Source organism: Narcine bancroftii, chromosome 3 (genome assembly GCF_036971445.1).
Source record: "Narcine bancroftii isolate sNarBan1 chromosome 3, sNarBan1.hap1, whole genome shotgun sequence".
NCBI classification, from domain to species: domain Eukaryota; kingdom Metazoa; phylum Chordata; class Chondrichthyes; order Torpediniformes; family Narcinidae; genus Narcine; species Narcine bancroftii.
Window position 1 is genome coordinate 165193970 of NC_091471.1, and position 16299 is coordinate 165210268.

The 16299-nt window shown below is 42.0% G+C and overlaps 1 protein-coding gene across 20 annotated transcripts in view; it reads right to left on the reverse strand.

Annotated features, from left to right (window-relative positions):
• Positions 1–16299, reverse strand: part of ccser1 (coiled-coil serine-rich protein 1) — a 1096421-nt gene that overhangs the window by 872790 nt on the left and 207332 nt on the right. For all 20 annotated transcript variants that reach the window (XR_011353899.1, XR_011353900.1, XM_069925708.1 and 17 more), the window contains one exon: positions 3173–3357. Coding sequence is in view for 18 of the 20 variants with exons in the window: in XM_069925708.1 (XP_069781809.1) it covers positions 3173–3357 (185 nt within the window). In the remaining 2 variants the exon portion in view is untranslated. The remainder of the gene's footprint in view (positions 1–3172; positions 3358–16299) is intronic.

Consider the following 16299-nt stretch of genomic DNA (forward strand, 5'->3'; position numbering starts at 1 on the left):
CTACCAAACTAGTCTGTGATGCCACTAGTCAGTATACTTTCCATAGTGTACCTGTAAAAATTTGATCGAGTCAAGCCAAGCTAAATCTCACCAGAGCCCTTAGAAAGTAGAAAATATATTCTAAGGGCTCTGGTGAGATTTAGCTTGGCTTGACTCGATCAAATTTCTACAGGTACACTATGGAAAGTATACTGACTGATGGCATCACAGACTAGTTTGGAAATATGTATGCCAATAAATATAGAAAGCCTCAAATGATAGCAGTCAGAGCCAGGTCCATCGCAGGCTCTGATCATCCATCCATGGCAGACATCTATGTGAGGTTCTGCAGCTCACATCAAACTTGACACCCATTGCCCTGGTCACACCCTCTTCTCACTGATACCCTCAACACAGAAGCCTGAAGAACTGAACCCCGTGTTGAAGAACAGTTTCTTTCCAAAAGGTGTCAGGCTCTTGAATCTCCCCTTGCTTTGCAGATTTCAAAAGGAATGTCTTCACAATTGCACTGGATAACTGTAAATATTTATTATCTCTTTATCTTTTCTATTTATAGTTTAATTCAATTATGCATACTACTACAAATCTATTTTTTATACAAAATACTTGTTCAGCTGCAGCAAGTAAGAAAGTTGGTCCAAATGAAAGGGAAGTTTGAAAGGGGGGGGGGGTTGGATGAAGGGGGGGGTTGGAAAGTTGGGGGAGAGCAGGGAGAGAGGGGGGAGGGAAAAAGGGGAGAGAAAGAGGGGGGAAAGGGGGAAGAAGGGGTGGAAGAAGGGGGAAATTGTGTTGAGTACCAAAGGCAAAGTGAGGATAGGCAATCGACCATCCAAAGGATACAACATAATCTCAGTGATTACAAACCGACTACAATTAAACCCACAGCAGACAGTAGTTTTTGAAGGCAACCAATGCTTGTCTGTAAGGCTTTCCCAACCAGAAATTGAAGATGAACTCAGTAGCACCCACTGCGATTGGTCCCCAACATCCCCAGTGATGCAAGATCATGTCTCTTGTACTGGTATCACTCACCTTAATAATTTCTCCTTTGAATCATTCTCACTTTCTTCAAATCAAAGGAATAGCCATAGGTAGCCACATGAGCCCCAGCTATATCTGGGTGTTTGTGGGCTTTTTCAAGCAATCCAGGCTGCAAGCTGACACTGGAAAGGACCCTAAAGCCTTCCTCTGCGATAGTGATGACTACATCAAGGATGCTTCATACACTCGTCTGCTACAAGTATTCTCTTCCTTTTCCTAATTTCTCCGTCTCTGCCATATGAGGTCTTCTATTCCAGATCATCTGAATGCCTTCCAAAAATGTGGTTTTCCCTCCACCATCAACTCAGCCCTCACCTGCATCTCCCCCATTTCCCACTCATCTGCCTTGGCCACTTGTGCCCCCAGATGTAACAAACACAGGATTCCCCTTGACCTCACCTACCACCCTACCAGCCTCTGCATTCAACACATCGTCCATAATTTCCATCACCAGACACATCTTCCACTCTCCTCCCCTCTCTGCCATAGGGAGTGCTCCCTCCGTGACTCCCTCGTCCACTCACCCTAATCCAGTGGTTCTCAATCTTCTTTCCTCTCACAAACCACTTTAAGTATTCCCTATGCCATAGGTGTTCTGTGATTAGTAAAGGATTGCTTAAGGTGGCACATGAGTGGAAAGAAAATGTTTGAAAACTACTGTTTTAATTGTACCTAATTGACTCGTTATGTGCACGGTTTCTTAACTCCAAAGGAAAGGGGCCAATGACAATTTTTCTCAAGCAAAGTATTTCAATAACAATTGGGTCTAGAGCAGTGATTCTCAACCTTCCTTTCTCACTCACATGCCACCTTAAACAATCCCTTACTAATCACAGAGCACTGATGGCATAGGGATTACTTAAGGTGGTATGTCGGTTGAAAGAAAAAAGTTGAGAACCACTGGACTACCCCTTTCAAACAATTACCCTTCTCCCCCAACCCTTCCCCTGCAACTGCCGGAAGTGCCACACTTCCGGCTGTGCCTCCCCCCTCACCACTGTTATGGGCCATGAACAGTCCTTTCAAGTGAAGCAACACTTCATTTGTGTATCCATGGGAGTGATCTACTGCCTCCAGTGCTCCCTTAAGTCCACAAAGGGAGCATGGGAGGCAGTAGAACAGAGAGACTGGAAGCAGACTGGGAGATCGCTTCACTGAGCACCTTCACTCTGTCGGCATCAGTGACAGAGATCTCCCAGTGACCACCCATTTCCATTCTCTGCCTTACACCCATGCTCATGTCTTTCCATGGCCTCATGTACTATCCCACCAAAACCACCCTTAAATTAGAGGAGCGACACCTAATTTTCTGTCTGGGCACTCTCAAGCCGGATGGTATTAACATCAGTTTCCGCTAGCCTCTTCTCTGTTCTCCCTCCCTTCCCTCTCCATTCACAGAGCCTTCAGTCTTCCCCTTGTTTGCTGGGGTGCCCTCCCTCCCTTATCCATCTATTATCTCCTGACTTTGGGCCTGTGCTCCCGGTCCCCACTATTTTGTTCTGGTGCCTGCCTACGTTCAAGAATTCAAGCCTGAAACATTGGTTATGTATCTTTACCTTTGCTATACAAAGTACACTGTTTAACCTGATGAATTTCTCCAGCATTGTGTTTTTACTTCTGACTCCAACAACATGCCCAGTTCACACACCTGGAGTCTGCAGTTCCAAGACAGTTTACTCCTCACTGTACATGTGTTCACTCTGCTACATTCAATTCACCTGATCTCTCCTCCTGAATCTAACAGAAGAACAATAAAAATGGAAAGCTGATAAAAAGTTTCCCCTCCAATATCACTGCTAAACTGGAATGATGTACAATAGGGACATTATGCAGTCGGTTATCCAGTTTTCACCCAACATTCAATCCCATTGACCTGAATATCAGCCAAGGATTGACCATATCTCACATCGTGAACACTTTCACCCACCACTTAATCTATTTCCTACTGACTCAGGAAAGCATCCCAACCAAGTCACACTCTCTTCTCTCCTCTTCCATTGGGTAGAAGATGGATGAGCTTGAAAACACACATATCCAGATTCAAGGATAGTTTCACCATACTGTTCCACAGTACAAGACCACTTTCTACTTTACACTGAAGCAGCAACATTTGATGGCTCTGCACACCCACCATGCTGTTCATCTTGGAGGATGAGGAGCCGGCTCTCTGCTTCTTGAGGCTAGGCAAGTCATCAGGTCGGCTGTCACGGACCCCGTGGTTCCTCCGGCCTCGGAACGTTCCTTCTGAGGACGACCTCCGGCGCCTCTCTACCCACTTCTCCTCATGCCGAGGGCTGAAGGTCCTGTTCATCGTCACTGCAAAGTAAAATGCAACAGGAGGCTATTGGATGAGCACATGAATACACAGGGAACTGAGGGATATGGATCATGTCTGGGAGGAAGAGATTCAGTTTAATATGGCATCAGCTTCAGCATAGAAAATATGGGCAGAAGGGCCTGTTGACGCACTGGAGTGTTTTAAGTAACATAAGAAATAGGAGCAGGAGTTGGCCATCTGGCCCTTAAAATCTGCTCCACCATTACAACTGATCTGCCCATGGACTTAGATCCTACCTGCCATTTTCCCATCACCCTTAATTCCCTGATTATGCAAAATCCATCAAATCTTCCATTCAATGACCAGCCTCCTCTGTTTCCTTGGGCTAAGAATTCCACAGATTCACTTCTCTCTGGGAGAAGTAGTTCTTCCTCATCTCTGTCCTCTGTCTAATCCCCCTAATCTGGAGGAAGTATCCTCTGGTACCAGTCCCGTGGTTCCCAACTAGAAGGCCTCAGAGTGTTTCCATGAAGGCCACAAAAAAAAACTTCCCAACCCACTGGGTCCTCCCAGGTGACCTAGGGTTGGGGTGATGAGCAATCTGCCACTGACGTCATTGAGGTCACCTGGCCATCTCTCAATATAAGTGGCTTGGCGTTCAGCACTTAGTCGAAGTTCCTATCAGACCTCCACACAAGACAAATTCAGAAGTGTGTGTTTTCTGTCTTCTTACTGCTTGTTATTCACTTCAGTCAAGTCTCGAGACTCCTGTTTATAAAGGTAAGACTCATGATATATTTCTCCTCTAAAATTGGATATAAATTATTTTTGCAAAAATGTTCATTGAAGATTTAGCATGGACAGCATTGTGTGGCTGTAGTATATGTCACAGTTTACTTGGCTATAGCAAGCAAATTAATAACCTTTAATGTTCAAGGAAACATCCCAAGACTATAGAAATAAATTAAACAAACTAGCAGACTATGTATTTATGTATGTTAATTATTCCGAAGATGAACCCTTTGTAAATTTAAATAAAATTAGTGTTTTTTTTATATTACTTGATGTATTTATCACGATTTGAATATTCATTTCCTCTGGAAATTACTAATATTTTTAGCTGTAACCCTTTTTAGACTTTTGGAAATAGACTTGCTTTTGAGACAAATAAAAGCCTGTTATGTCAATAAAATATTGATACTATATATTTATAGTTAACGACATAACCAAGGATGGGGAAACCGGTGAAGAAACTTCAGGAAAAGGGGTCTCATTCAAATGGCTTGAGCTTTGATTTTGAATGGGAGTTTTTAAAATTCAGTGTTATGCAGAGTTTTTGTTCTTTAAAAATGTTAAATAAAATATTTTAAATTAGATAAAGATGTGTTTCTTATAGAGCTGCCTTTGACTTGAAAATATTGCTAAATCATTGCCACTAGTGGCCATAGCATGTTAGGTCAGAAGCCAGGTGGGCCTTAGACTGAAACAGGTTGAGAATACTGTACTAGTCTCACCTACCTGCACAAACAACTTTCATGTCCCAGCCGGAGGCCCGAAACATTGGTTATATATCTTTACCTCCGAGAAATGCTGCAAAACCTCCAGCAATTACTGCATTTTTACGATGTTCAAGATTTCAGTGCAACCATGTTTGTATGTATCTAAATATTGTATGAGCTGGCCCGCCCCCTCAACCTGTGACCCCCTCGGTCCCAGATTTCCTTATAAAGGCTGTTACACCCAAACTCCTCCCTCAGTACCAGGCCAGCAACATGTGAGCTGTGTTGATGCCTTAAGGTGAATAAAGACTATTATTCACACTTCTCTGTCTTATGTGGTTGATCGATAGCACTACAATGACATCATTTACAACCCTGAGAATATTTTTCCTGCTGGTGAGCTAGAATTACCACTTATTGGTAGTGCAAAAAATACTGTACACAATGTACACATGTAAACAAATAAGAAATATAAATAACTGACTATGCAATACAGAGAGAAAAGGAGTGCAGTTGTTCATGAACATGGTGGTGTGAGTCTTGTGGCAGTTAGAACTGAGCGTGTGCCGGGAGCCATGAATCCTTGACGATTGCTGCTACTGTCCGACGGTAGTGCCCCTGTGGATGTTCTCAATGGTGGAGAGGATTTTGCTTGTGATGTCCTGGTCTGTGTCCACCACCTTTTGCAGGGCTTTATGCTTAGGGGTATTGGTGTTCCAATAACAGACCATGATCTAAGGGTGGTGGTCTTAACCAAAGTGCGCAAAGTAACAGAGTGGTGTGGGTTCTGAGGAGGTAGAACAATGTAAACAGGACTGATGTGAACTTAAGGTACACATATTGAGATTGACCACTCGAGAGTCACCAAAGATCTATTTAACCTTGTCATAAACACACCAGTTACAATCCTCTATCAACAAGGCAGGAACCAACCAGATGTCGAAAAAAATAATGCCCTTCTGGTTTTAAGTTAAAGTTGGTCAGTTCAATAAATTAACATCCAACATTTCAGAGCAGAAAACAATTCACACTTAAGATCTAAAAATGGAACAATATAGAGTGGCAAGAAAGAAAATTTGCATATGCTGAGGTCCAGTGCAGTTGGGGAACAGTGATGCATCTGGATAATGAGGAGGGTGGGGAGATGAAGAAATGGGAAAAGTTATCCCAAGGAAAGAGAAAGGCAGCATAGAGAAATACCTAAAATACCCCACATTGATGTGATCTACTGGGATCATTGTCTGAAGAGGCCACACAAAATCATCGAAGTCCCTTTCCACCCGCACTCAGCATCTTTCAGTTGCTACCAGCGAGAGAGGGATGCAGGAATCTCAGAGCCAGCACCACAAGGGTGAGGAACAACTTCTTCCCACGGGCAGTGAGAATGTTGAACAGCCAAAGGAAATGCTCATACTAACCATCTGAGATTCTCATTTGATTTTTTTTTAAATTATTTATTTGTGCTACATATGTATTATTTTTCTGTAAGTGTGTTATGTCTGATTGCTTTGCACGGAGGACTGGAAAATGCTGTCTTGTCAGGTTGTACTTGTACAATCAGATGAAAATAAGCTTGACGACTTGACAGACCTTCTAGAATGATCCTCAGTCAATATCTCTTTCCACTTGCTGTCTAACTCTCCAAATAGAGTTTCACAATTTCCTTGAAATAGTATTCAACCTTTTATCGGGTCTTGCATCACAGTAGAACAAGGAATGGGCTGCATAACCCCTTGTGTCTGCTCCAACTGTTAATAAGATCACAGGTGATCTCAATATCCCTTGAGTTGTTGAGTGTTCACGAATTTGTGTGAAGGGAAATTCATCATATTGATTCCAAACTCTTTGTGCATAAAGTTTCATATCATCTCAGTCCAAAATGATCATGGCTTTACAAGACCCCAGTTCTGAACTCTTCAACCTCTCAGATTCAGGTCAGTCAACAATATCAGGCCCAGACCCTCTTTATCAAGGCTCAACAAAGGATCCCAACCTGGAACATGGACTGACCATTCATTTCTCTCCGTGACTCACTGAGTCCCTCCAGCTTCTCGTTGTTTGCTAAAATATATTCCTGCTTTACACAGGTGATCCAGAACCAAGTTCTCTTCGATGCTTGAACAATTGGATGACTGGTTTACAACAGAAAAAGGGCGGAGATCAACTAAAGCAAATTTGAGTGTTTTTGCTGATATGGAAATGGCAGGCTGTGATTTGCCTCCAAGCCATACCAATCACTGCACAGGTAAAATAAACCAAGATAAATTTTGGAATTTTACAACACAACTAAAAAAAATTATTTTGTAAATCAATGTGTCAACATTATGCCTTCCATTATTGTATTGCCTTTATTTCAAGTTTTTAGCTTTGGCAAAATTAATTGAGGTTTTAATCCTCAAACATAATCTGGTTGAGACTTCAGTGCAGCGCAAAGAGAGTTCAGCATTACTAAGATGTCCTCTCTTTGATAGGACATTACACAGAGTCTGTGTTTCTTCTCTCAAGTTGGAAACAAAAGGTTGAATTAATTTATTCAAAAAATGATAGATTTTCCCAGAGAATCATGAACCCAGGAAGTTTTCTGCGCAATGAAATAGTAGCATGATGGGGAAAAGGTGGGCTGGTCAACCATGATCTTATTGAATTGCAGAGTAGCTAGATAGGCCAGAAGATCAACTTCTGCTCCTGTTCTTTATATTCTGTTGATAAATGGAAATGTTCTGTGAATTTTATCCTTGAGAAGAGGAAAATGTAATTATGGTTCCACACATTTTTGTTTCAATGTTTCAGACACAAACTAGAAAGCAAACCAAGGGTTTGTTCAGTACAGCTCATTGTAATGCAAAGTGTGATTTTGATATTCCCCATCACTCTGTCAGTTCAATAAATCAAAATCCAACATTTCAGAACAGCAAAAAAAAAAATCAGTTTATAGGTAAGAGCTGAGTATAGAATAATATAGAGTGTCACTGTGTCACTGTTGTACATTTAATCATTTTTACAAGTGGTCTGGTGAAGGAGGCACAGATCAGAGAGATCTGAAATGGATTTTGCATTGAGCTAAAAAGATATTGATGATGTCAGCAGCATTGACAGATGGACAAAAGGCTTAAATTTTGAAATTCTAACCTCATTCTCTTGCCAATCCAACCCCCAACTCAGAGAATAATTTCCTCTCTAATGAATGGACTAAGGCTGCTTATCTCCCAGAACAGAAATGAATTCCAACCAAATTTCAAATCTCAGTTCAGAAACTCATTCCTGTAAATGATTAGCTGCTGTAATCAGAAAATTGCTCCACAAAATTCACACGGCACATCCCACTATCTCTCCTGCTCTTCCCCTCATGTGACAGAAATTCTACTTAACCATTTAAGTGCAACATTCCTCCACTTTTTACCCAGACATAATTGAAGAGCAAAGAATATGAACGAATGTAGAAGACGGTACACCTACTTTTATAATGGGAGTTCAAAGTTCAAATTTATTGTCATATGACCTGAGGCCAGGCAGAATTTCTACTTATCAGTAGTGGAAAAACTGTACTCAAGAAAAAACGTGTACAAAAGGATGAAAAGTGCAAACAAACTGACTGTGCGGTACAGAAAATAAATATTCAATAATAAATGATGTGCAAAGTAAGACTCCTGAAGTGTGTCTGATTGAGTTTGTTTTTTAGGATGGTGGAGGGGTAGCAACTGTTCCTGAACCTGGTGGTAATGGTCTTGTGGCACCTACACCTCTTTCCTGATGGTAGCAGTGAGGACCGAGCATGTCCTGGATGGTGTAGATCCTTGATGATTGCTGCTGCTCTCCAACAGCAGCGTTCCCTGTCAATTTTCTTGATGGTTGGGAGACTTTTACCTGTGATATATGGGGCTTTCAACTTAAAGGTATCCATGCCCCCATACCACACTGTGTAGGCACATTTTTCACAACATATCTGTAGAAGTTTGCCAAGATTTTGGATATCATACCAAACTTTCATAAACTCCCGAGGAAGTATAGGCACTGATGTGGTTTCTTCACGGGCAGCACAGATGGTGTAGAGGTTACAACACCAGCAATCGGAAGCAGAGTTTGAATCACACACTGTCAGTAAGGAATTGGTATGTTCCCCTGCATCTGCGTGGGATTTCCCCGGGGGCTCTGGTTTCCTCTCACCATTTGAAACGTACCAGGGATGATGGTTAATTAGGTGTAAATTGAGTGGCATGGACTCGTGGCTCAAAATGGCTTGTTACCACGCTGTATATCAAAATTTAAAACTTTAAATATTCGTGTGCTGGGTCCAGGAAAAATGATTCCAAGGAATTTAAATTTGGTCAGCCCCCCTCCACCTCTGATCTCCATATGATCACTGGATCGTATACCTCTGGTATTCCCTTCCTGAACTCTACAATCAGCTCCTCATTTTGGTGACATTGAGTGTGAAGTTGTTGCTAGTACATCATTCAGTCAAGTTTTCAATCTTCACCTGTGTGCTGACTCATGGCCCTTTTATATAAAACCCCCAACCATGATATCACCAGCAAGTTGTCATTGTCATATAGCGTCACACGGTCATAGGTGTTAAGTGGAAGAGCAGTGGTTTAGAATGTAGCCTTCTGATGGTACTGATGGAGATTGTGGAGATGGTCTAACCAATCCTCAGTGATTGTGGTCTAGAGGTGAAGAAATCCAGGATCCAATTACATAGAGTGGCTTTGAGTCCCAGGTCTTGGAGTTTGCTGATCAGTTTTGAGGAGACGATGGTGCTTAATGCTGAACTGTGATCGATAAGGAGCATCCTGATTTATGCATCTTTGCTGTCCAGGTGTCCCAGTGCTTTGTGGAGAGTCAGTGAAATGCCATTTGCTATAGACTTGTTGCTGAGAAAGGCAAATTTGAATGGATCCATATCGTCACTGAGGCAGGAGCAGATAGGTTTCAAAACCAGCCTCTCAAACACATCATTACTATAGATATGAGTGCCATTGGTCAGTAGTCATTTAGGCTGGTTACCACATTCTTCTTGGGCACTGGTATGAATGAGGCTAGTTTGAAACAGGTGGGGACCATGCCCTGTCAGAGTGAGATGTTGAACATATAAGAGCATAAGAAATAAGAGCAGGAGTAGGCCATCAAGCCCATCGAACCTGCTCTGCCATTCATGATGATAGGCTCTTCTCCACCAACCTGCCTTTTCCCCGTATCCCTTAATTCCCTTACGATCTAGAAATCTATCCAGCATAAATGGTGGTCGCCTCCACTGTTTCAATGGGCAGTGAATTCCACAGAATCACCACCCTCTGGGAAAAGCACTTCCTCTTCATCTCTGTCCTAACTTTTCAACTTTGAATCTTAAGGCTATGCCTCCTAGTTCTGGTCTCCCCTTCCAATGGAAACAACTTACTTATGGTACCTCAATCATATCTATGCCTTTTATAAGATCCCCCTCCCATTCTTCTAAATTCCAGTAAGTTCAGTCCCAGATGACTTAGTCTCTCCTCATACATCAACCCCTTCATCCCTGGAATCAACCTGGTGAACCTCCTTGGCACTGCCTCCAATGCCAATACATCATTCTTCAAATAAGGAGTCCAGAAATGCACACAATACTCCAGATGCTGTCTCACCAGAGCTTTGTATGGTTGCAACAGAACCTTCCTGCTCTTAAATTTAGTTCCTCCAGCAATGAAGTCCAACATTACATTTGCCTTCTTGACAGCCTGCTGCACCTTCAAACCAGGCTTTTGTGATTCATGTACAAGGCCTCCCAAGTCCTACTGCACAGCAACATGCTGAAATTGCTTGCCATTTAAGTAATATCCTGATCTTTCATTCTCTCTTCCAAAGTGGATAACTTCACATTTCCCACATTGTACTCCATCTGCCAGACCCTTAACTAATCACTTAACCTACCTATGTCTTCGTGCAGACACTCTGTATCCTCTGCATAATTAGCTTTTCCATTCAACTTAGTGTAATCAGCAAACTTTGATACACTACACTCTGTCCCCTCTTCCAAATTGTTTATGTACACTGTGAACAGTTGCAGGCCCAGCACTCACCACTGTGATACCCTGCTCACCAATCAGAAATGCGTCCACGCACCCCAGGACTCTGCTTTCTATTGGCTAATCAATCATATAGCCATACTAATATATCATCCTCAATTCCATGCATTTTATCTTCTGAACAAGTCTTTTATGTGGTATCTTATCTAACACCCTCTCAAAATCAAGGTAAACAACTTTCATCTGCTCCCCTCTATCGACCGTGCACATTATATCCACAAAGAACTCCAGCAAATTTGTCAAACAGCACCTGCCATTGCTGAATCCATGCTGCCTATGCCTGATGGATCCATTTTGCTACAGATGCCTCGCTCTATTTTCTTTAATGAAAGCTTCAAGCATTTTCCCAACTACAGAATATCTGTGAATACATTGGCAAGTTGGTCAGTTTAAGTTTTCAGTTCTCAGGCGGGTATTCCATCCAGACCAGATGTTTTCCTTGGATTCACTCTCCTGAAGGCAGCCCACACATCATCCTCAGATATTGAGAGTAGAAGATCATCAGGGGAGATAGGGGTACACAATGGATCTTCATCGTTCTGCTGATCAAATTGGGCATAGAAGGCACTGAGTTCATCTGGGAGTGAAGCTTTGCTCTCTCCTACTGCAATGGATTTTGTTTTGTTACAGGTTATGTAATTTAGGCCCTCCCACAGTTGTCAGGTATCCTTTGTTGCTTCCATTCTTGTCCGAAATCTCCATTTCACGCAGGCGATGGCTTTTCATAGGATGTATCTGTTCATTGTTTAGTGTCCGAGATCAAACTTAAAAAAAATTGTGATCTAGCTCTCACCATGTTCCAAATTTCATTGTTCATCCAGGGCTTCTGGTTAGGTAAAGTCCTAATTGATTTGGTAGAACACATTCATCCACAGTTCTTGTGATAACATCTATATTCGCCCTGGTGTATGTTTTGTCTTATATTCATATGTGTGAGTTCTTAAGAGCACACATGGATGAAAGAAAAGGTTCTTTACTTTAATTATATTATAAACAGCACCATGATACAGACCATGAGGCTGCAAGTCTCCATTACAGATATTGCATAGTGTACGCACCCCCTACTAGCAGCCGAGTCTAATCAAACAGTAAGAGATTGCTCGTTGCCATGCAAACATGATCTCTATCTTTACATCTCCCTTAAAACAAAAGTAGCTTACTTTTAATTAGCATGTTTTCTTTGTATAACTCTGCAATTTTAATTTTAACATCAGGATCAAATCTTCATCCATTTTGGTTTCTGCTGGCTTTCTAGTGTCAACAGCTCTAGACAATGTGACTGCTATGTGCATTAACTTACCTGGAGTGTACACCACATTCAGTGTATAGCATTGCAGCCCAATCATCATTCTTTGTATTCTAAGTGGACATTCTTTTAATGGCTTTTGGAACTATGCAATCAAGGACTTATGGTCAGTCTCTACACTAATTGCTTGTCCTGACACAAATTTATGAAATTTTTCACAGGTGTATGTGATGCTAAGCAGCTCCTTTTCAATTTGAGCATATCACGTCACCGAGTTTGTCATTGAGCGTGATGCATATGCAATGGGTTGCCAGTCATCATATTTTTGCAGAAGAACTGCACAAAGCCCACTATGTGATGCATCTGATGATGTCTTGATGCATCATCTTTTTACCAGGTTCAATTTCTCACAGTCTGTAAAACCTAGTATGCTCTGTACATCCTTTGGTACCACGATGAATGTTAGCATGTGCTCTTTGTCCTTGTGTTTCACTTTGACCATACATTCTCTTTGTACATATCCTGTCACCTTCACTTTTGTTCCGTACATCTTTGGTCTTGGTCTAATCTTCTTAAAATCATTTGTGTTCCAGTATCCAATTTAACTGAAATGTTTATGTCATTCAATTTTAATCTCAACATCCAGTCTCTGTTTTCTTCCTTGCTTTCAGTCACAGTACATAGAATTCCTCTATCTCCCTTTCATCTACTGCAAGAATCTTGCTTTATTGCACTTGGTTCCTACAGCAATTGGCATAATGGCTGCTTTTGTTGCACATATAGCATGTTTTACTATATGCTGGACACATTTTTGATAGGTGTTGTGTACCACATCGATGACATGGCTTTTGATTGTCCCTTTCATTTTTGTTCACTGGCCATCCCTCTCTTTCCACTTCAGTGCACTTTTTGTTAAACGGTTTATGTCTGTTCTTGCTCACTGCATCCACTTTGCAGCTAGTTTCACTGAACAGCTCTTTTGCCTGCATTTTTACAGTTTCTGTAGCCCTACAGAGTGCTATGGCTTTTTCCAGGTCTAGATTTTGCTCTATTAGCAGTCTTTCCCTTAGACTATTATCTTGGATACCATACACAAGTCTGTCTTTCAACAGTGAGTCAGTTAGTTCACCAAATTCACATGTTTTGCTTCTTTTTCTCAATTCAGTCACATACTGATCAATACTTTCTTCCATTTTCTGTATACATGTGAAAAATCTGTGCCTCTCAAACATCATGTTATGTTTAGGTATGCAGTATGCCTCAAACTGTTTCATTACTTTTTCCAGTTTCATTTTGCTCCTTCAGCAGCAAGTGTGAAGTTATTATACACCTCCAGGTCTTCATCACCCATGACATCTAAGAAAATTGATGGTTTCACTTTATCACTTTTTTTGTCAGCTCCGACTGCCACTAAATATAACCTAAAATTCTGTTTAAATCTGTTCCAATTTTCAGCCACATTACCTGTCAGCTGAAGTTTCGCTGGTGGATGTAATCCTTCCATTTTTCACTGTATTAGCTTCTCTTCACTGATCAGTTGCTGACTTTAGATTTTATCTTTTAAAGTATTTCCTTAATCCCACTTCTGACACCATGTTTCATCTTGTATTTGTATGTGTGAGTTCTTAAGACAACACATGGATGAAGGTAAAGGTTCTTTACTTTAAAGTTATTGTAAACAGCACTATGAGGCAGGCCATGAGGTTGCAAGCCTCCATTACAGATATTGCATACTGTGTGTGTGTCAGCCCCTGCTTGCAGCCAAGTCGAATCAAACAGCAAGGCATGCAAAAATGATCTCTATCATTACAGTGTAATTATTCAGATCCTTAGCTGAGATCTTAAACATCGCCAAATTCACTGACTTGAGGCATTCCTGTAATCGTTCTTCAGCCTCCTGTGACCAATTTCTTGCTGTCCTGATCTGTGGAGCCTCACTATTTAGGCTTTGTCTTTATGCAGGCAGAAGTAGCACAGTTAGGAGATCCAACTTGCCAAAATACAGCCTCGGAAAAGAACGGTAGGCCTTCCAGATCTTGGTGTAGCACAGATCAAGTGTGCTGGGTCCTCTGGTACAGCAGGTTATGTGCTGGTAATAATTTGGCATGTTTTCTTGAGAATGGCCTGACTAAAGTCACCAACTATCATTTGAAGTGCATCAGGGTGGGTTATCTCTTGTTTACTGACCACATCATGCCGTTCTGTGAGTGCCTGTTTGTAATCGGCATCAGGGGAGATATAAACTCTGGTGAGAATCACTTATGAGAACAGTCACTGATGAGAAGGGTCCGCATTTAATCAAGATTTGCTCTATGGTCAATGTTACACCAATGTCTGTGCACCAGCCCCACTCTCTTTGCCAAAATCTGAGTTCTGGTCCAGTCTTTGAATGGTGAAACCCTCTGGTCAGATCACAGCATCAAATTATGTTATTTGTTAGCCAGGTCTCAGTGCATCAAACAACTGAGATTTGTCTCACCTCCTCTGGTGAAGCAGCCTTGCGTCGAGGTCATCAATTTTATCTTCTAATGACTGGACATTTGCCAGTAGTATGGATGGTAGGGGATGTCTCAGACACCTGCGCTTCAGCTTGGTTTGGATCCTGGCATAAGAGGCAGCACAGCTTTTGAAAATAAAAGCTCCTATGCTGCAGTGAGTTAATCAAAACATAGACCCTTTTAATTATTCTGTCGGAACTGTAACAGTGTGCCAGTGTATATATTAGCATGTCCTTGTATTCAGCAACAGAGGTGGAGATGGTGGAAAGCTTCCAGTTCTTTGGGGTAGATATCACCAACAACCTGTCCTGACCAAATTATATCCAAGAAAGTGCACCAACAACTCATTTCTCAAACCTTAGAATATTAATTCACAGTAGTAGCCATTCAGCACATATGTTGACAATTGTTAACCTACTGTACAACAATCTAATTTTTTTCCATACTTTACACCCATAGCCTTCCTTTTTTCTCACGTCCAAGCTTTTTGAATGCCTCTATTTTACCAACCTCCACCACCACCCCGAGCATCCACCACTATGTGTGTAAAAGAGCCTATCAATGACATCTTCCCTGAACCTTCCTCCATTCACCTTAAACAGATATCCTTTGGTGTTTTCTATTGTCACTCTGGAAAAAATGGTCCTGACTCTCCACCCTATATAAGCCCCATCATAATTTTTAGATTGTGGCGATTGTGCCACTTAGTTCTCGAACCATCGTTCAGCAGTTCTGGCTCTCCTGAGAGCAGGAGCCCACAGGCGTGATGGGGTCAAAGCAGTGGACTGGAAGCACGAGGCTGGGTCATTTCTTTTCCTCTATCTCGGCAGGTTGACTTGCCTTTTCAACTGTGGATAATGACATGTGAACTGAACTGTTGAATTATTAAACAATGTTTGGACTGAATTGTTAAATAATTAAACTCAGTATTTGTACAACCCATAAACAACTACAGTGGTGACCGTGACAATCCAAAATGGCCTCTTTTGGATTGCAAAATGCTGGAAAGAGACAATTCAGATCTACAGAATCCAGTTTCACTCAAATTGCCCACCTTCTGGACATCATAAGCACACATATGGTTTGAACAAGCCGAAGCCCAATTCCACATATGCCAGAAAAATGCCGAAGCCACAAAGTACTAATACATGGTCAGTGCTCTAGGCCAGTAAACCACCGGGTGCATCATTGATTAACTTCACCAACCACCAGCCGACAACAAGTACGAAGGGATTAAAACACTCCTCAAGCATACATTCGGTTTCTCCTGCTGTGACAGGGAAGCAAAACTGCTCCACGTGGATGACCTAGGCAACCGCAAACCGTCCACACTCATGAATGAAATGCTCACCCTGATGGATGGTCACAGGACCTGCCTCCAATTCAAACAGATTTTCCTTGAGCAAATGCCTAAGGACATCTGCCTGCTCCTCTCATATGATGATTTCACTGACCCCCGATAGCTGGCAGCCTGTGCAGATGTACTCTCTTCTTTGGCTTGGCTTCGCGGACGAAGATTTATGGAGGGGGTAAAAAGTCCACGTCAGCTGCAGGCTCGTTTGTGGCTGACCAGTCCGATGCGGGACAGGCAGACACGATTGATGTACTATAGCAAGCCAAATAGCAGGGGAAAGCAACCATCGATTGTGCCTCACCAGGTGCTACGGACTGCCCCAGC